Here is a 21,716-nt window from a genome sequence, read left to right on the forward strand (position 1 = left end):
CACATGGCAAAATTATAATTTGAATTTGAGTTCATGAACCTATTTTTTGTAACCCATTTCAGTATGTTAAACTTCATGTTTTCTATGAAGACTATTTTTCACTAAGATATATTTACTGAGTTATAAAACATTTTATCAAAAACTACGAGGGTGCCTAGGAGCACGAACGAGGGGCTCACGCAGGACTACGAATGCAGGTTCAATTCGACAAAGGTTGATCTTTTGCGAATGTTTGTCACGCAAACTTTTAATTTACTGTATTGTAATAAATGCTCTGGAACATTCCTATAAATTTGATACAAGTCAAGTTTAAATTTCCTAAATGCTCGTGCTCTGTATATCCGCTATAACCGTTTCTTAGAGTTTGTAGTTCCACTAAGAGTTTCATCAGACCACAATCACACTTATTCTGGTGATATCGCATTTTGAAAATTTTTGTGTGATTTGTATCATTAGTCAACTTTTAGTTACTGTCTTGAAATGAATGTTAACTGGTTTAAGGATCTTGCTCAAAACATAAAATATTTGTCATTGGACGCACAGCTTATGGGTGAACGGCAAAAATTACCAAATAAACTGGGTTATCACTTTCGTCAATTTCCTCGCAAATAGTTTATAGCGTATGTTGCTGCTTCGTCGTAATTGCCTATTCCCATCCTATCCAACACAAATTATTAAAAATATCAGCATTTTTATGACACACAATGCAAAACTAGTTATTCCCTAATATTTTAGTTTGTTGTCTATCATACGCGATCAATCAAAGTGAGCTGAGATCTATTTAAATGCTTTTTATCATTAAAGAAGTCCTACCAGCCAAATTTCCCACGTTTTTTCGTGCGACGAAGAAGAAAATGTCGACTAATTGTTTTAATTTCCGTCATTCATAAATGAAAATAACTCATGCAAGGCATTGTCGTTATTCTACTGCCAGGAAAACTTGCCTGACCTGCAGAAATTTTGCAGAATAACATTTGTCATGCCGTCTTACACAAATACATGCACGATAGCTTCGTAAACATTGTTGTGATTTTTAGTTCGTTCGATGAAAAAATTTGATGGACGGATTTTAAAACGGTAGGACGAATTTAAAAAATAAAGTCAGTTGCGTAATTTCAATAATATGCTTTAATAACCGCTTTTTAGTGCTTTCAAAGTTCACGGATCGGAAGGTAAGTGTGTTTTAGTCAAATCAGCAGAAGAACTTTTGGAGTGTTCATTAAATCCATCCAACAAATGATGAAACAGGGTGTCGATTACCTGGAAAATCAGGGAAAACCTGGAAATGTCAGGGAATTTCGTTTTAACCTGGAAAAGTCAGGGAATGTCAGGGAATTTCATTTGTAGTCAGGGATTTTTGGCACTGGAAGAAAATATACCGGCGCTTAGCAACAGTCTGCAAAGATAATATTTATTTCAAGTCTCTGGCACCTTTTTGTTCAATGCCTCCGCGTGTGTCCAAATGAAATAAAATATAGGTAACACGTTATTTTTACTCATGTGCATCCTATTTGCTGTGTGTATATTTCAAAGAGTTGCGAAATTTAGAACTTCATGAATATACCTCTGACCCCCCTAACCAAACAACGTTTCTCAACAATGGCTGGACCGATTTAGGTTTCAACTAGAAGAGCTCACAGCCTAATTGTTCATTATTTACTGTCTGAAAGTTCTTCGTAGTTGATTGGATATTTAGTTCAAAAGTTGTGCATAAAAATTTAATTATTTTGTATGGAAAATTCTATGAAAAGGCTGTATTAGGTTGGTGAGTGTTGACACGCCAAGCACATATTTTTTAGTCTATACAGGACTATTGTTTGAACAATATTTTCTCTGTTTTCTTAGCGGCCAATTTAGCAAAATTTCTATGTTTCATTTAGAAAATGACCATTACTTGAAACTGCCCAATTTTGCATTCAGATAATTCCGGATTTCCAGACCGAAATCGCATTGTAACGTATTGTCGTATTGTAACGAAGACGAATCAAACTGAACCAAGATCAGACCGTCATTTGTTTGAAACTCGACTCGACTCGGAGATAAAAACCCGAAGTAGCAAGTGGATCGAATAAAAGCAGAACGTCAGGTTTTAAATAGTAGAACGAAGTAGCTTTGCTTAATTTTCACTTTGCACATAGAAATTTCGCATAAAAGATGAATTTGAACTGAAAACGAAAAATGTATTCATCAAGAAATCAAAATTGAAGAGTACACAACCAATTTAAATGAATAAACACTTTGAAAATAGAAATTAACGAGATATTTTGCTTCTGGATTTTTTCGAAATATTCCTGGAAAAACCTGGAAAAGTCAGGGAATTTTATTTTCGCTAGATAATCGACACCTTGTGAAAATTAGAATGGCTTTACTTACTACGACGGGAATTAGAAATAAACCCTATATAGCACCATTTATTGTGGCAGGTTGATTTGAAATATAATTGCCTTTCAACTAACATACGAACAGCGAGTTAAAATTATGACAGTTAAAATATCATCAATTAAAACAACATATTAAACGCGCAATCCTTATTTTCGGCTTAGACAGTCGATAGTTTTTCCTCATTTTGAAAATTGCACTTTCATGTCACATGCATGAATATTCCGTCAACCTCATTTTCAAGTAAGACATCAGTTTTAAATACATTCTTTCAGTATATAGATGCAATCGGCCGAAAGATAGGGTTGGTCGCCCAATTTTTTATAACTGTTCACTTTCAGGACATCGCATTGGACTAGTTTTACCGGGGTATGTCCTAAGAAATCTTGTTAGAACGAGAGGACTTTATTGCTCTTTCTGGCGTGCTCCCCAAGCACAGATATCAAATTAGTATAAATCTGATAAGAGCTGTACTCAGAAGGCATTTTTGTATATCAAAATGTACCGCAGATTTCAACGAAAAATCTTTAAACTGCATTGCATTTTCGACACTATTCACTACATCACTCAACGGCGCGCGCGAGGGGGGATGGCAAAATTTAAACCCTTGTTTAAGTAAATCCAGCTCAGCTTATGAAAATTGAGCGGACGATAAATTAATTACGAAATTGTCGATGGTTTGGTTCTGAGGTTTTGATCAATTTTGCACATTTCTTCTTGCCAGCAAATTTTGTTTTCTTCTGCACATCGGCGTATCACACACTCAGAGGCTGTATGAAATTCTCCTCGCTTCAACAGTTGTAGGTGCAAAGAATACAGTTGTTCTTCCACTACGGACAATTTTTTGTGCTTGCACTTGATTTCTTCTGATAACCATACCTTTTGACGTAGGACTACGTATTTCAGGAAGGTAGCTGGTATAGGGGGTAATCCCAAAAAATCTTTCTCGAAAAGTGGTCAGGTTTTGAACGCTAATAGCTTAGCGGTTTTCCGATCGATTTTCAATATTTGTGAGAATGAAGAACGCTATTATTTCGTAAGTGTACACTATTGAAAAATTGAAAATAATGAAGTATTGTCCAACTAGAAATCCGCGCATCCTGATTGGTCGAAGAAAAGACGTCATCATGGTTTGCACGTGTTTTTTGCAAAAGAGTGACAGAAACTTCTCGTCCCAATAGGTCGAAGATTTTTTACGCCACTTAAACCTATAGCAATTTGATATCTGTGCTTGGGAAGTACTTCAGGGTCCAAAACCATCCCTCTTCTTCAACCGATGTTATCGTTTCAGCATTAAACCTAGTCCATTGTGATGTCCTGAAGGTAAACAATTTTCTTAAAGCGTAAAACCATCCCTTTTCTTCAACCGCCTTTAACATTTAAGAATGAAATTAGTCCAAATTGATGTCCTGAAGGTGCAACGTCATCGAAAAGTGAGCGGTCATGCTTTCCTTTTGCCAAATTGTATCCGTATAGGTACTGCAGAATTTGTTCGAAACTTTAGTAAGCTTTTACTTCACTTTTTGCGCTATCGTAAGAACTGACGATACTATTAACACGGGGCACAACACGTATCGTTCTTACAAACATAAAAATATATAAAATCTTTTACCGACCGGTTTCGGGCAACAAGCCCATCGAAAGGGTAATGACCAACTGGTTGCGTTGAAGAGAGAATTGTATTTTTAAGCCTGTTAATTTGAAGAGAGGGGATATGATGGGAGCCTCATCTTCATTCATCAATTGATCAGCTGTGATTGATACCAATATCTCTAGAATCTATCCAACTTTTCACGAGCCAGAATGGCGGAAGTGTTCGTAATATTTGAACAGCATTTTTGACATTTTCCTAATACATCGCACGTTTTTTTCCGCGCGTTCACGGTAAAACTAAAGGAATGTATGGAAAGAAAACGTGCGAAGTATAAGGGAAATGTCAAAAATGCTATTCAAATATTACGAACACGTCCGCTATTATGGCTCGTAAAAAGCTGGATTGAGGGATGACTGAGTTTTAAGTAGGCAAAATATAACCACTTTTCGTTACATGTTCCCTTTTCCTTTTTCTAAAGTGCACCCCAATATAAAAATCAAAACCGTAGTCCTGAGTCAAAAGTAACACACTTTTCAATTGATTTTTTTCGAGCTTGCTTCGGAGTGCCATTGATGAATTTTAGACAAAACAATACTTTCCACTAAAAGTTGTTTGGTTTACCCAAAGTTACTTTTTTCTTGAATAGCGGGATTTTAAAAAATGTTTCGTGATTCCCTAAATATGAGTTCTAGAGACACATGAATTTTAGAGAAGATATGCTTTTTAACATACTAAATAACTTTGTAGAACATTCGAAAGCAATAAAATAATCGCGTGCGAAGTTATTGGGATTTTTTTTTGGCACAGGATTACAACAATCCCGCTCAACTCCATCAATGGGTATGAGCGGTCCGTAAACGGTGTACAGCAATCGGGGCCTGCCACAAAAGACGATCATTAAGACTGTCGCAGTGGCCTTTTAACCCAATGCCCTTCTGACATACAAAAAAAAAATTGGGATTTTTAAGAGATCTTTCAAAACAAATCATATGCGCATTTTATTAGTAAACTTCTCATAAGACTCACCCTTGAAAAGTTACACAATTTTTATGCAACAGCAAATGATCGTGTTTTTACGGTTTGTGCACCGCTTCGTTGCTCATTCCAACATTTCGATTTTGAAGTAACATAACGCTCTTGACCCATGTCCCGCAAACATTACTCTCATTTAATAAGGATCTGGGTTGATCCTCAGCCACATTAACGATAGCTGAGAACATTGGTGGCATAAACTAGGCCACGAGAATCGAACCCAAGCAAAAGTTCAAACGTTCCGCTGTATTTTTCCATTGCCTTAAGTAATACAAAATGATGACAGCGGTGGGATACGTCAAGCAATACAATTTTTTACTAGCTGAGTGCCCGGTCTTACTCGGGGCGCCTTTGTCTCACAGCCACTTGTACATCAGTTAATGTTGCCGAGATGCTTATAATGCAAAAATGCAAAAAACGCTTGTCCCCCTTTTGGACGTCCCTCCCCATTTTTCAGCTTCCCCCTTTTTGTCTACCTGGACACTTGCACATCTGTTTTCTTAACGGAAATCTCTATGAAACCCTATAAAGCAGTGGTGTCCAGGCATAGGCATGGTGTGGGCCAAATCAGATCGCCCATGAATGCCGCGGGCCGCAATAATTTCTGGCCATTCTTGTCCATACTCCTATGTCATCAAAAAATTTTCTCTTAAATCCACCATCTTTCAAATCAGTCCGCGGACCGCACGAATCATCTCAAAGGGCCACATGCGACCCACGGGCCGCAGTTTGGCAGTCACTGCTATAAAGAAAGAGAAACAAAGACATTTTTCCTATTTGCACCTTCCGCTTTTAACAATGGCCACCCCACCCATAGGGAATGAAGAGTTTTGTTATTGTACTTTTCTGAACACAGCTTTTTATTTATTTATTAGTTTAGTACTGTATCCTATCCTGAAATCTGAAACATTCCATATAAAGCTGACTATGGGAAAAACATGGTATTCTCAGATCAACTCCTCACTGTTTGAATGATTGTCCCTGATAACTCAAATAGAGTCGGCCAACAACACTTTACACTAATGATCGAACACCTTTTATACGGCTCACTTTGATTCGGTGCATAATCACACTTGACAAATCTACAGCTGCGAGCAGTTTCTTTCTGATTTTTTCTGATATTCTGATTTTTTCTGTTGTAAGGATAAACTGTTACAGCCATGTGGGCGTCCTTCCCCCCTTCCTGTCCCACCGTCACTTATGGGAGAACCACCGTGCAAATCCCTCGGTGCTGCTTCTCATTTTTCAAGGAAAATGTGTGCCAAGTTTGATGAAGAACCGTGCAGGCATTTCGGAGTTATGGCCTCCCCCCTGTTATGAATCAACACCCACCCCCCTCTTCTTGTCAACCCATCAGTGCTGATTCGCACATTTAGAACTTCTGGCCTTCCCCCTGTTACGACCCCCCCTCTCTTTTCAACCCCCCAGTGCTGATTCCCTTATATCGAGGAATATGTGTGTTAAATTTGGTGGAGATCGGTCAAGGCGTTCTGGAGTTACGGTGGAACATACAAACTCACGCTCACTTTTATATATATAGATAGAAGATAAATGTTGCCGAAAGATGTAATTTTACGTCAAAAAGCTTTCTTATTCACGTTTGTATTACTTCCTGCTTTTGTTTGTTGTTATGTTTATCGTTTTTTTGTATAATTTTGGTTATGATTTATGCTATGCATTTCTGTTTGCAATTTAAGGTTGTAATTTTGCTAGTAGTTTTGTTCAAGCTTACTATTTTCTCAATCATTATGCACAAAGTGTTACTTTTACTTTCATCCCAATGAGCAGATGTGATGAAACAGTTATGAAATCCATTCGCACAAAGAGAAAATGATCAAAACTCAACGAGAAATACTTTTCTAATTATCACACTTTGCTCATTGTGCTCTTTAAATGAGAAACTTTCGACTTTGTTCTCGGCAGCAACTGCGGTAAAAAAGACACAAAAACAGCTGTGTCAAGAGACAACGGTACGGCTGTCGCATTTTGCCATATCCATCACTCGCTAGTGAAAAACGCATCGATGTACTCAAAGTGTTAACACTTGATTGCTGCTCAATGAGCAGGTTGAAAAACGTGCAGGCTGCTCAAATATCCGTCTGCGAAGGCAAAACAAAACGGAGAACAACGCATCGTAACTGAATGAATGAAAACTGAGCAAAGTGCAAATATACCTTTTCTCTTTTTTTCCTCTGAGGAGAAATCATTCCTGATTGAAGCGTTTGTTTGTAGTTTATTGTTTGTAATTTTCTGCAAGTAGCTGTGTTTTTGTGTGTTTTGATTTAATATATCATATTATTCTGATTTGAATTGTTGGAACGATTTTAACTTCACTCAGTTGGTGACATTAATTAATATCGCGGGCTAGAAAAAATTGGAAATCGGCCAAAATGTATGAATGTTTTCGGTTCAAACTTCTCAGAAAGTTTCAATTTCATACGCCCTAAACTTTTCTAACAGCAAATAATAAGTGAGATGTTTGTAATGTATTGAAAACAATTTTTTTAATAAGTTGTAATTTGACATAGCTTCTTTTCGGAAGTAAATCCCATGTAAAATCTCACAGAAAACTGTGAATTAACGCTTACAGTTTTGATAAGCAACAAATCTCTATGGATCTTAAATTAATGGCCCGTGATTATTTTTTATATTGTGAGAGGAAAGAATTTGTATATTCGTTCGTCCTGCTAACTCTTCATCGTGTTGTAATAGCAAACTGATTATTTACAGTATTTTGAAGGGACATGGAAAATGTCATTATTTAGAAAAACTCTGTCACGACAGTTGTTATAAAGAGCATCTAGTTCACTGTTACTTTGAATAATAGGAACAGCTGTTCACTCCAATAGGTAGTAATCAGATTCTCCCGCTACTTTCACTTTTCTGTACTAAATTTTTGACATAAAACTAATCAGCAAATTCATGCACAAGTTCAAATTTCCTTTCTCTTCGATAAACTTTATCGTTTAATTACGTTGCGGAACCGCGGCAGGGCCAATGACCTAACTGTCAACTTCGCTGATCGCCAACGCGGCCGTCGCCGTCACCGTGGTCATTCGAATGAGATCATTAGCACATCATTTCATCACACGGGCACACGTCTCATCGCGTTCTGTCGTCGTTGTCGTCGTCGTCGTCCCGCTAGGTTGCGCGTTGCGGTTGATTGTACCGCCCTAATAGGTAAAATGTGCGAAAAAAAGGGGAGCGCACAAAAACAAAACCGCGCACCACGCGGCAGCGAATGGTCGGAGCGAATCTGCATCTTCGTAAGGATGCAGCGAACAAGGGAACGGCAGGAACAGTCGGGCCCCGAGTCGGCGAGCGTCGGAGAAAGGGGAAACCGTTAGTTACGTTTTAATAGCGGACACCCGCCCGATGCTCGGGGTCTCATGGTTCTCTGTATTGTGGACCGAGGACAGCAATGCATACTTACACCATCATCAACGCAAAATAAGGAATGATCTAATTATGGGTACCTTTCGGATTACACTACACTAGACGTCGGTCGGTCGGGCAAATCGAGCAAGAAAAGTGCAATGAATTCCGCTGCCATTATGGCTTACAGATCTGTCAAATTCTTTATGTGGAAGTAAGAGCAACGGCAAAATGGCAACGTGTGATCATCACATCTACGTCGTCGTCAACCGTCATTAGGTGAACCTAGATATTCAAGCGGAACCCATTTGTGGACCGAATGAAGTTATAACATTAAAACTGTTTTTCTCGACTTTAAAATGCGATTAAAAATAAGTATTATAGTTTGCTGGCCAAATGAGGCAATCAGTATAGCCGACATTTGCATAAATGGGGTTTCGATTTTGCGATTTCAAAAGGTGCTACTCCAGACGAAATCGTCGTCGGTTGTCTTAGATCGTATTCGGATTGGCTGCGGAGGTAAATATGGTAGATTATCATCGTCCCATGTCGTTGCCATTTTGCACCCCTTCAATCAAACCTTATCTAAAATCAAACGCAGCGTCTGCCGACCGACGTAAGGTCCACACTCAAAGGGTGTCCAACCAACAAACGGGCCGTCACGCTACCGATCGCCACGTCGCGTCGTCGGTTACCAACCACACTAGTAAGCGATCCAATGGCGAACCAGGTGTTCAAAGCGATCCTCAAAATTGCAATTATCATAAATATCATCGGTTCACATCACAACGCGGCGGCTCTCGGAAGATTCGGAAGCCTTGTCGGTCGGCACTTGAACGATGAAAAAGTGCGCATAATCACATGAATGGCCATTTATTATAAATTATCGATCGCGAATTCACCTTCATTGTGACTGCGCGATTGATCACGCGGTTGGCCTCTATGCGCTCCAATGCCCGCAGTATTCTGTTTGTTTTAGGAGATCTATGCTACTATGTATGTATATGCTGCTAGGGCATTTCACTTCACGGGCGGGAAGCATAAAAGCCACGGCCCTGCCAGCTCGTCGTCTTCATAGTCATTATTATCATCATCTTCAGCCCATGATCGATGAAATTCACCGAGACAGCAGTGTGCTTTCATTTCTCGGAATCTTCAGGCTTGGTTTATCGGTGAACGGAGCCCCAGCTACAGATATGTGCGATGTGCGTGAAGAAGTGCTTCACGTGCAGGGAAGAAAAAAAACTGCTCACTACGGGTTCCACATAAACCCGGCCGGTAATGACGACAATTGGAGGCCTCCAACCGATAATGGCGTCGGAATTTATTATTCGTTCTCCGGAGCGCTTTGAACCGCGTGCGCGATATTGCATGGAACTTCTAAATCTTCATTCATCACAGCTAATTCATCTTGTTTCATGCTGTAGGCTTTTCCTGGTGCCTGCTGCCCTGCATATCAGGGCACACTGCACATTCATACGGGAGGTATAGGATCGATTGTCGATCCGTAGGACCCCGCGCGACTGATCGATCGGAGCGGCTCGGTTTATTCCGGCCATTTCGAGCGAGGCTTCCAGTGCGCGATGCGCTTAGAATCCAGAGCGGGGAAGCATTTAATAGATTTACAACAATTATTTATAGTAACCGTAGTCGTATAACGGGCTCACAATAAATCTTGCGAACTTTATGCTCCGCTCTTCCGAGATGCATATCTCAAATTTAATGTGTTCATTTGGTATGCGCTCTGGACTCACAGGAAATGTAGGATGAGGATCCATGCAACTTTGCGAGATCACTTATCGATGTTGTTTGTACATAGTTTAGATTACACGTTGAAGGTATACGCAGCAGAGTGTAAAACTTAAACGCATAAATTTAGGTGAGTTACTAGGCTTGAGATTCTATAACCCTTCGACCCATTTTGTACATTGCTCAATTAGCAAACCAGTTTCAGTCAGAAATTGCAACTGATTTACAACTGCAAATTAGATTAACTGGTTTAGTAATAACTTCAGAGTCCCTCAAGGTAGTATTTTGGGACTTTTATTGTTTTCGTTATTAATTAATGATAGGTTTCTACACTATTATCACCCGGCATACGAGTATTGCATGCGGAAGTTTACAATGAACCTTAAACGCTGATTCACTTGTTTACTGAGTAGAAAAAAATCGTATTTTACCTATACCATCAAAACGAAAATCAATTGTTCATACTTATTAGAACTTCAGAAGTTTTGCCTCTTAGAATGCATTCCAAGGAACAACTTGGGCTTAATACACTCTTATGATGACATTTAAGACCAAAATTGCTCATGTAAACCGCCACAAGAGTACAATAAAACTCACATAGTTGCTTGGGATTTGTTGCGTTTTAGCATAGTTTTGGTCAGCGAGCTATATTGTGTTTCCTTAAACGAACACTTTTGCTGGAGATGAGATCAAGGAATTTGCAAAATTCACTGCAGCTCTAATTGTTCCGTTTCATTGCGTAAATATGCTCTACAAAAAAAACAGCAAAAACTCCTCTAAAAATAAAGCTTTAATTACAGGGTTTCTCTACATGCATTTTGATTAAATTTCGTTTCAATTTTAATGCATTTCTATTTTTGCCACAATTGTTAATTTTATCTTTGTTGATCAATTTTTTTCCTAATAATTTCTCAACTTACTTTGCTTATAGTTTTGAATCTTATTTAAAAGGCCAAACTCATTTTGTCCTGAATTAATTTCATGTTTATCTATATTTCTCTTGGTTTTTGTTATTTGTTATTTATTTGAGTACTTCATCTGACTAAAAATTGTCTACATGAATAAAATTTATTACAGATTACAGTAAATTACATCTTCTTATCTTTTGCGCGAGTTTTGTGCGTACCTTGATAAAAATTCATTCCTTATCAATTGATGATGAGTGAGAAGGTGTACATTTTCCATACAATTTCTCTAAGATTTATTTGCTTCCCAAACACAGATGACACATACATATCCCAAGCAACAATGTGAGTTTTTGCCCTCTTATAGAGCGGACTTTTTGACCAATTTTGGTCATAAACATCGTCATAAAAAGTGTGACAAAACCCGAAATGTTACTTGGGATACGTATTATCTAATGTATGCATCGAAAAATGGACGAATTTCAGCGATTTTTAATGCGATCCTGACACTTGATGATGAATCCATTCATGCATCGTCAATCGTAGCAACCCTGTTGTGTACAGAAAAAAAAATTACCTGGAGCAATGACAAAAACAGTCAAGCAACTACGTTCGATGCTTTGTTCGTACTGCTTGCCCCATTCCGCAGTGAAGAAATTGGACATCGTGAGGCACTTTGTGTCCGCGGGTGGTAACCGATTCACCATTACCAAAATCCTCTCCCTGTTTGTATTCCTGATTCAATTGGAGAAATTTTGTTCATCAGGCTATATTCGTTTCGTCCTAGGAAAGCCAATCAAACAAAGATAATAATTCTTTCCTTTAATCATGCTTGACACCGTGCCTTGGCGGTTGAGGTTGCACCTCGGAAATAAGGCAACAGACGGGACAGAACACGTTTAGACGCAACAAAATGGGATTGGACAGCATCAAAATGACGAACTTGGTTTTTGAGATTTTGTCCTCCAATACTGTTTTTGGTAGAGCTCAGCTATGCAATAGAACATAACAAATACAGTATGTGTGTGAGTGAGATTTCGATTTTGGCACTGGAAAAAGTATTTACTTTAATAATCATGGTTTGAACGCGTCTAACAACTTCACTGGTTTTTAAAATTTGGTGTCGTTCGATCGATTTTTCATTCTTATCTCCCACCTCGACTAAATTTTGTTTAAGTTTGTTTCAGTTTTGACGCCATATTGTCTTCATTTTATTTTATTACATACACTCTAACGATCGACACGTCCCATCCTCATGTAAAAATGTACAGCAATTTACATGAACTTCAGGTGCTAGTTAATTGAAAAATTGATAGAATCGGTTAGTATGAGTGCAAGCTACCAACAATTCACGTGAACGTTACATGAAAAGTGCGGTGGATGAGAATTACCTATGTTTTTGCGTACTGAACGGCACTGAACGTGCCGATTTTTCTGAGTGTACAAATGTCTCAATTGAATCTAGTTTTAAACATCGCTATTCATTTGATTTTTTTTAAATATTTTCTCAGTCGCAATGTTGTTTCTTTGTCAGTTTGTATTAATACTTGAATAATCTTGTCTAAATTTCGACTCAATATTTGCCCGTTTAGAATGAAGTATAAGTGTTCGCTTTTGCTTGGTAATTTAACAGAATTTGAAAACCAATCTCGAGTTGTAAGACACAGTTTACCGAATTCCGATTGCAGTAATTCAACAAGACAATCCGATGAAGGTTCAGTCGAATTGAGCAGGTAAGTTCAAAATCTGCGTTATAAAAATGTTGCTGCTTCACTTCCTGAGAAAGGCAATTCCCAGTGTCCCAGCGAAGTTCAGTGACATTTCACCGAACGAGCTCAGAAGCAACAACATTGTGTAGTACCGAGGGACGACGACGACGACGACGTCGTGTACGCAGCAGCACTACCCTTTATGACTTCCGAGCTAATGAGCTGTCACTTGCGATCGTACACAGTGCACAAATTAAGGATAATTTTGCGCACATTGACCGAACGATTTAATCGACTTGGTGTACGAAGTTCCGAGCCTGCTGGGTTGGTTGGCGGCGGCATCTGTTTCAAGGATTCTCATCGCTGAACAACAGCAGTGACACTGGATCGTGTAACAATGTTTGTCCCCTTTGTTCTCCCACTGACCACCCCACCTGCCCCCGCTTCGAACGCTGGTGGAGCCCAAAATGCGGGCTCATTCGGACCGGGCGTCCTGTCGACGGCGACTACGATGATTTTTCGTAATAAATTGATTTGATGGCCAAAGTATGATAGAGTATCAACATAAAATTATCATTAATTTGCATTCAAATATTCTGCGGCGATGCACTTTTTCTTGGTCTCCCGGTTGATAGGCTGCGCATCTTCAAAAGCGCTGCTGCACCGCGCCAGAATTGCCGGATCGTGTAATCGATCGCAAACGATTGGACTCGAAAGAAGATGAAGCGGGAAAAATTAATAATTCAATAGTAGACGCTATTCGATCGGATCCCGAGTGGACGGACGGTTTTCGGTTCGGTGGCGTCCGGAGGAGTGTGTTTTCCTTTTTGATTAAGGCCTTTGTTTTTGTACATATGCTGTGTGGCAGCGTCCAGCTCTGCCTACGCCTCTGTTCGGACGGACGAGAGCGGAGCGGAGCCAAGGCTGACGTGATCGCGAGGATAAGAAAAATAACTTTTCCGCCAACATTTATCGCCCCGCGGCAAAGTGGGCTGCAAACAGGTAGATAAATTTGTCGGATAAGCGTACGTGTGTACTCGTGAATGAGCATTCAGCTGTGTTCGGGGAAAGCGAGACATCACTCACGGAACGGCACCGGTGCGCGGACGGTGTGGGACATTTGTACGGTTCCTGCTTACAATGGAGATAAAGAGAGCACTGTGTAGATGGATGTCGGTCACTTACCTTATCACAAAAAACTTTGATTTGACAGTAACCCCTATGGCACACGCTGGTATCCCGTGGATCCTCGAACGTGTCGATCTGCAGATGCAGCGGCAGGCCCTGGAAAGATAGAGACAAAGCAAAAGGAACGGATATTTAGCACCAGTATTGACTGTGTGTTCGGTTAGTTCGGTGTAGCTTTCGCGTAGATTTGGGTCATCGATGAGGGCGAGAGTCGGTACATGGTCGGAAAGACTTATGTAAAGTCCCCGGCGGCACTGTATTGCGCTGTGCCGCACATAATTTCCCGGCATGTGAAATTACAGTTACCGACGGCGCGCGGTAATTTGCGTAGGCTTCAGAAATAGCACCATTGACCACCCGTCGATAAAATGTGAGGAAATTTCTTTCCAGTTTTAATATGCAACTCAATCATAAATCTTCCAAGCCAGCGATTGCTGCATTTCACCCCCTCCAAATTTCCCGAGGACATTGACGATCTTCATATGGGTCGAATGGATGATGATGATGACGACGAAGGCGATGGTCCTAATAGCACCTACATAAGCTGCCCTCAACTGTGACTTTATCCTATCCCTGATTATTTATTATCCTTTGCTGCAGAGCATCACGATTTTTTCCCAATCCCTTTTGGTTTATCTCGAACACCTGTCTTTGTTTTGAAGTCCGTTTCTTTCGTCTGTTCTGGTGGATTCAGTTCTCCTCACGGGAGTGTTATTTTTATTACGATTCCAATCTGGCTCTACCGAACGGCTTAGGCTCGATTCGGTCCAGGGCAAGAATGTGGTCGTTTTATTACACAGATAATTCATTATCTCCCTTGGAAGGTAGGGAACAATTCCGTGCGGGCTCGGCCATACAACTCATCGACTGGCTAGGTTTCGGAGGTTCGATCGCCGATCCGTTTCAACAGTCTTTTCTTTTGCCTTCGTTTTTTTCTCCGCTGAGTCCATTATAATATGTTCATTCACGGATTTATCTCAAATGACAGGTGAGATAAAATTGTTGATTTTGTGCCTTCCTCTTCGGGCATCGTCAATTGTTCTCCTGTCGGGTGGTGGTTCTGTTTCCTATTTATTTTTTTTTAACGTCGATCGTTTCGTACAGTAATAAAATCGGAAAAATACTATTATTTACCATTAGTGTTGGAGGTTTGCGCGAGATGAACCGATATAATGGAACCAATGGAGAACTTTTCGATATCTTATAAGATCATTTCGAGCGCGATTAAAGTGGGCTTGACGGCCGTGATGTTTTGTCATATACGCTGGGCTTGAACATTGCTGTTCCAACATACGACTCATTTTGGGGAACACATTGAACAATGATACATTGCCACATGGATGCATCCAATTCCAGGGAAATAAAAACTACAGCAAGTAAAATTAATTATTTATAAAATACAGCGGCAATAAATTTATTTCTTGTTGCAATTTATAAAAAAAGAGAGTCTTAACGTCTTCCTTGCCACAGGTAAACAATCGAAATTTCACACACAAATTTCCGTTCGGATTGGCGAGCGCCTTGAACGAACCGCCCCAGAGCCGTAGGTATAGGTACATGTATGCGTGTCCGCCTGTCACCCAGGCATCTCCGGCCGGAGAACAAGAAAGTCGAACAAATTGAATATAAATAACCGGGCGCGGATAAATTTCTACGTTATAAATCTTGAGATTAGCACTTAAAATATATATCATTTTCTCGGCATCTTCACCTCTCGTGGTCTTCACACGCCGTTGCTACCGCCCGGTTTGTGCGGCTACTATGTGTAGCATTCCGCACTTGGCACGTTTGTGCTTCCGCACCGAATCGCGCCATTGGTCCACGGGTACGGGCTATGGCTACGCAGCAGCTGGTGTCGTTTGTGCGATGCGCTGGAAAATCACAATTTTCACACGTATCTTTTGTTAGGCTCGGAGGCTTTGGCAGGGCCGACCGGGGGGCTCAGGTGCACGCTTATGTCACGTATAAATCAGGCCCCCGGTCAAGCTGACAGACGACGTTGAATTTATTGATGGAGTTTGTTGCTTTTTTCGCGCTGCTTCAACGGTGTGTGTAGGAAACGTATTTGATAGGAGATTACTTTCTGACGAACGAAGTCGGCCGGCTGAACCGGGAAGCACTTTGCTTGGGGTTATTTTCATCTAACAACAGGCATCAGGCTACTCAGACGCGTTAGATGTGCGAAAGCATATGTTTTGCCCGACAGGGGTCCTCGTCGGCACTGGAAGGTCGATTCTATCAGCAGCACCAGTACCACGTTGTAACATGTGTAATGATCATATACCGTTCTGGGCGGTTGTATGCTAAACCCGTTTACGGGTTTTAAATGTTTGTTCTGACCAAACGAAAAAGTGTTGTTGGTGCGGTGGTTCATGTCAAATTATTTTGATCGGCATTTCCTTCACAAGCTTGTCTAGACATAAACAAAAGGTGGGGCACCAAAACTTTTAGAAAACGTTTTGCCCTGAAAATCGAGTAATCGTAAGATGACGAATCTATTATATTACTTATCACAAAAATACCGGCCATTCAGAAAACGCTTTTCGGATGCAATAGGATTTAAAATCAAAGTCTTGTACTTGAAATCAGAGTTTAAATTTGACTTAAAATTCGAATTAAATTAGACTTGGAATTGAACTTACCATTGGACATTAAATTAGACTTGAATTTGGACTTGGACACGAAATTAGACACGAAGTTTTACTTGAATTTAGGATTGACATATTTCGTCTTACTCACAAACACGTTTTACTCGTTTTCTGTTTCATTTTTTCTTATTTCCAGTCCCGTTTTTCTACTTTTCGTTCTGTTTTTTATTGTCTGTAACGTTTTCTTCTGTACCTTTCATGTTTCCTCTTTTTTTGATTGTCTTTTTTTTGCCCATGTTTCCTGTTTCATTGTTTTATTGTATCATTTTTCATGTCCCATTTTTTCCTATTTTCAGTCCTGTTCCTCCCGTTTTTTACACCTTATCTTATAATTTTCTCTCTCGTTTTTCGCCTTACTTTATCCCTTTTGTTTTTTTGTTCGCAGTTTTTGTCTCTATCTAACTCCCCTACTTCCCGTTTTTCGTCTTCGTCTGTTCCGTTTTTCCTCTGTCTGTTTCTGTCCTTTTTCGTTTCTGTTACTTTTACGCTGGTTTTGGGTTCTTTTTCCCTTAGCTCTCCGGTGTTCCTTTTTCATCTCCCGTCGTCCCGATTATTCTCTACAGTTTTACCTTTTTCTTTGGAACGTTTTTCTGGTTATCTTTCCTCCTTTTTCTGTCTATTTTTTCCATCCCATTCCCATTTTGTGCAATCTTTCAAACGAGATATAATCCCGTTTTTCCTTTTTTGTCGATTTTCTTAAGCTGAGCTTGATTAGAAATATCCAAAGTATTGATTTAACACAAAATAAAAAAATAGCCTTTACAATCAGTTAAAATCATGATTAAAGTATTAAAAAATAGAAAGTTAAATGCGGAAGTACGAATGTACAAAACTGTATAGCAAGATGAAGTCAAGAAGATGAATTGAAAATGACAAAGTACAAAAACGCAGTATAACCACTATAAAGTTCAACTGGAGACGGCATTTAAAGAGCGCTAGAATATTAAAAACATTGCCTTAAATAAGTTAAATTGTTAAAAAATGTATAAACCGGCGAAAAAACTCGAATTATTCGAAATAAGACAAAGAAAATAGGAGAAGGTCAGAAACCGAACAACAAACAAGAAACATAACTGATAAAGAAGCAATTACTGGGCTATACAAAACTATCGTTTAAACCCAAATAGCGAGCGGATTTATCAAAAAAAAAAAAAAAAAGAAAAAAAAGACAGAAAATCCGGAGTGATTCGCGATTAGGGGCAACTAGCAAAATGTAAACAAACCGTTTTATTACACCACCAGCCTTAAAAAGACTGATAATATATCCATAGCAAGAATCCTTTCTTCTGTTTTAATCGATAGAATTATTTAAAACAAGTTTTTAGTGACGGGCGATAGAAGTGTTTAATCAAAACACAAGACAATTTGCAGTTTAGCTCCTTTCCTGGTTATGAAGTAACAGGGGCTTATTTGCAAATCGTTTTGTAAACAGGCGATAGTAAAGAGCGAAACTGCGTTGTTTTCAAAACACAAGCGCATGTAAACAGGCGAAACTAAATAAAACAACCAAAACAAGGCGAAACAGGGCTGGGCGAATCTCCTTGTCAAAACGCTTTGAGGCTTATTTCAAGGGGTTAAACTAGAAAACTTAGATTTTGAGCTTCGTACAGATTTAATCCAGTATTACTGTGAAATTATAAGATAAGACACCAATTTATGTCTTTAAACTCGATTTTTGTCACTTTTATTTTAATTACGACTTGCAAATTTAAATGTACTTGCAAATTATCACATTGATATTCCTCATTGTTTACATTTTTTAGTTGCGCCCTAATCGCGAATCACTCCGGACATGTTACTAGTCAATAATATATAATAAACTTTTTGCACTTTAAAATCAGTTTTGAAGTGCTGGAATTGTTAAGCTTGAAACAAAATGAGTAGAAAGGGCTTTAATTAGTTTCTAGATCAAATTTCCATTGTAGTACCAAAGGAACAAAAGTATTTTTGAAACAGAAAAAAGAGAAAAAGTTTTTTGCAAATAAAATAGACAGAAAGCAAATTAAAGGTTTGAAATAAAAAAGTAAATGCTTTTAAAATAAAAGGGAATGGGAAAATACTAAACAGGACCGGCCTTTAAGATAAAGAGAGACAAAAGCAGATTTTTTTAATAAAACAAAAACTAAGGAAAACGAATTAACCAAAACTGGACAATTATGCTGATATGAGAATGAAGACAAATTTTTATGAACAAAAATAGCTAAAATAAACGAAACATTGATTAAAATAATGGTCGAAATAAAGTAATTCCTAATTGAACAAATGAAAATTAGAGAAAAAACAGATCCACATACAGATGATTTTATGTCAGAGACGTACGAAAATATAAAGAAAAAGTTTAGAAAAACTAAACGTGTTCTTTTCAAGAACAACGAAAAAATTTGAAATCAAAACTGTGGAATAACTTGAAGAATGTATTGAAAGTTGGAGGGGGAACAGAAAAAAACCCTCTTGAAGACTAGGAAAGGTAAAAGCAAATAAATGAGGGTAATGGGTAATCAAATTATTAAGTTAAGAAGAGCGTGTCACTCGAGCCAAAAAATTCTGATAAGCGTGGAGAAAAGTCAGAAAAATTACAACAGAATAAAAACGAACATCGAGAATTGATGGATTAACCAAAACTGCCTTATACTGGCAATATTAGAATTATAACTCCATAACTCTAGAACGCCTTCGCCGTTCTCCATTGAATTTGGTACACATTTTCCTTGGCAGAAGAAAATCAGCACTTACAAAAGGGGGATGGTCCCTAACAACAGAAGAGGCCCAAATAAGTAAAAGGAACTGCGTACTACGTTTCTTTTGCATTTAGACTGACTGCAGTTAGGTAAGTGGCTGAGAAACAAGAAGGTGGGGTTAGGGAAGGGGCAAGGTCCACCAAGGCGGGATATAAAAAAAGCTTTGTTTCTCTGTCGTTATAAGGATTTTGAAGGAGGGAATCAACAAGTGGGGGACGAGTAACGAGAGTATGAATGTATGTTCCGCCTTAACTCCAGTTTTTTCATCAAACTTGGCACAGAATGTTCTGTGATATAAAAGACTCAATGCAAGGGAGTTGACAAAGGGGTGGGGTCTCTCACAAGGGGGGGGGGGAGGTTCAAACAGAGACAAACAGACAGACACTCGCGGTAATTCCGTCGTCCATCCAAAAGCTATTAATTTTTTTAAAAGAGCATGCTTCGCAACATGGCCGTACCGTGGTGCTCGAGTGTTGCTTCGAGTTTCCAGTACAAAATCATACAAATGTAAGAACTCTACAGTATAAAACCCTGCAAATACAAGCTACTCCGCAACATGCATAACAAAGGGTGCTAGTGTGCTAGCAAAATGTGTATGAGTGTGTGGATGAGGATTTTTTTTCCTACGTGTCATGTCAGTTTGTCAGCGGTTCAAATAAGTAGAGGGACGTGTTTCTCTTGCTGTAGTAGTTGTAGTGCTTTACTGGCTCAAGTGGCCGGATGACAAGAGGGAGGTTCAAAAAAACAAATAAGGCTTTGTCTCGATTTATAGGAACTACCTATAACAGTATAGATTTACAAGGACTGATAAAGAGAGTATAGACATTCAAATAAAGAAAAAGGGTCTTGCATTATGCGAATTTTCGTTACAATAACAGATGTATCAGTGACTTTTGTCTTTTAGTCTTTTAGTAGTCTTTTAGAAGTTCCGAGTAAGATTGGGCACTTAGCTAACTTGGCACACGTGTTTCTTGATAGTAGTGGATTTAGTGCAAGGGGGTTGACGAAAGGAGGGATTGGCCCCTAATAAGAGGGGCGGTCCAGATTTGGACAAGTGGCTGAGTACAGTTGACAAGTGTCTGCGAGGCAATTGGGGACCACTAAATAGGAAAGACAAAATGAGACAGAAAGGCTTTGTTTCTCTTTCATCTTGGTGATTTCCGGAAAGAAAACAGATGTACAAGTGGCTGGGGGACTAAAAATTTTGGGAACTGAGTGTCCAATGTATTTGTATGTTGCGTCATAACTCCGGAATGCCTGGATCGTTTTCCACCAAACTTGGCATATGTTCTTTGCGGAGATGGCCATAGGACGATTATCTGAATAGGATGGTTTACAACAAAAGAGGGGTGTTCCCTAATATGGGGACAGGAGGTTCAAGGAAATAGAACTTTGTTTGTCTTGCGTTATGCGAATTTCTGGAAAGGAAACAGTCGTACAAGTAGCTATGGGATAAAAAGGGTAATTGATAAAGTAGAGATATCTAAATGGGGAACTTTCGATCTGACACAAAAACGTTTCTTTTCTTACCACATTTACCCTTAAAAATCGCAGCAAAATGGTCTCACGTAAAACAATCATGTAAAAGGAAGACTAAGTACCATATTTTAAACAAAATTGCTTTCAATTCAGTTTTGAACCTAGATGCGTTGTGATACATTTACAAAGTAAGTTAAACCACTAAGAGCTGATAGAAAACTAAATTACTTTCTCTTTTTATGAATGATTAAATTTCCTACGCATTTAGGACCACTTTTATCCGAAACATCTAAGCTAAGACCTAATTTCGAATACTAAAACCGGATGGCAGTGTGTATGCTTTTGTGTGTGCCTGCACAAAAAGCTCCCCCCGATACTGTTATCGAACACAATCGAACGCATAAAATCAAACAACAAATCGAATTTATTAAATAAAAGACAACCCATTCAAATCGCGCTGATTATTTTTCGGAATCCGTCCGCTCGGAAAAGGGTTTATTAAATATGCTTATTTGATTTTGCCTCCGATCTCGGGTCGGGCTTTGGCGGCCGTGTGGGAATTTGAAAATCCTCAATGATGAAGCAATTAATGTACCGCTTCGGTATTGGCGGCGGCGGTCGAATCAAGCTGCCGAAAATCTGGCATCTGGAAGTTTACAATCTCATCAACCTGTCGCTGAGCTGAACAGACATATTTAAGTTGGCCGAAATGAGCAGCTCCATCGTCGTGGGTCTACGTTTTCCCAAGGGCTGCTCGAGGAAGGTGCGCGCGGACGCGTCATCAATTGTTTCACACAATTGCTTTGTGTTGTTGACGGTAGGTACATGGGAGGAATGATTGTTTTGATGGAAGGTTATTTATTTCCCCTTCTTCTGGTTTATTATTTTCTGATAAGTTCATCTGACTAGATTATAGGCTT

The 21,716-nt window shown here is 39.2% G+C and overlaps 1 protein-coding gene across 1 annotated transcript in view; it reads right to left on the bottom strand.

Annotated features, from left to right (window-relative positions):
* LOC128733538 (protein grainyhead) overlaps window positions 1–21,716 on the bottom strand; it is a 380,102-nt gene that overhangs the window by 16,941 nt on the left and 341,445 nt on the right. The window contains exon 10 of the mRNA XM_053827190.1: window positions 13,929–14,027. Coding sequence (XP_053683165.1) covers window positions 13,929–14,027 — 99 coding nt within the window. The remainder of the gene's footprint in view (window positions 1–13,928; window positions 14,028–21,716) is intronic.

Source organism: Sabethes cyaneus, chromosome 2 (genome assembly GCF_943734655.1).
Source record: "Sabethes cyaneus chromosome 2, idSabCyanKW18_F2, whole genome shotgun sequence".
NCBI lineage: Eukaryota > Metazoa > Arthropoda > Insecta > Diptera > Culicidae > Sabethes > Sabethes cyaneus.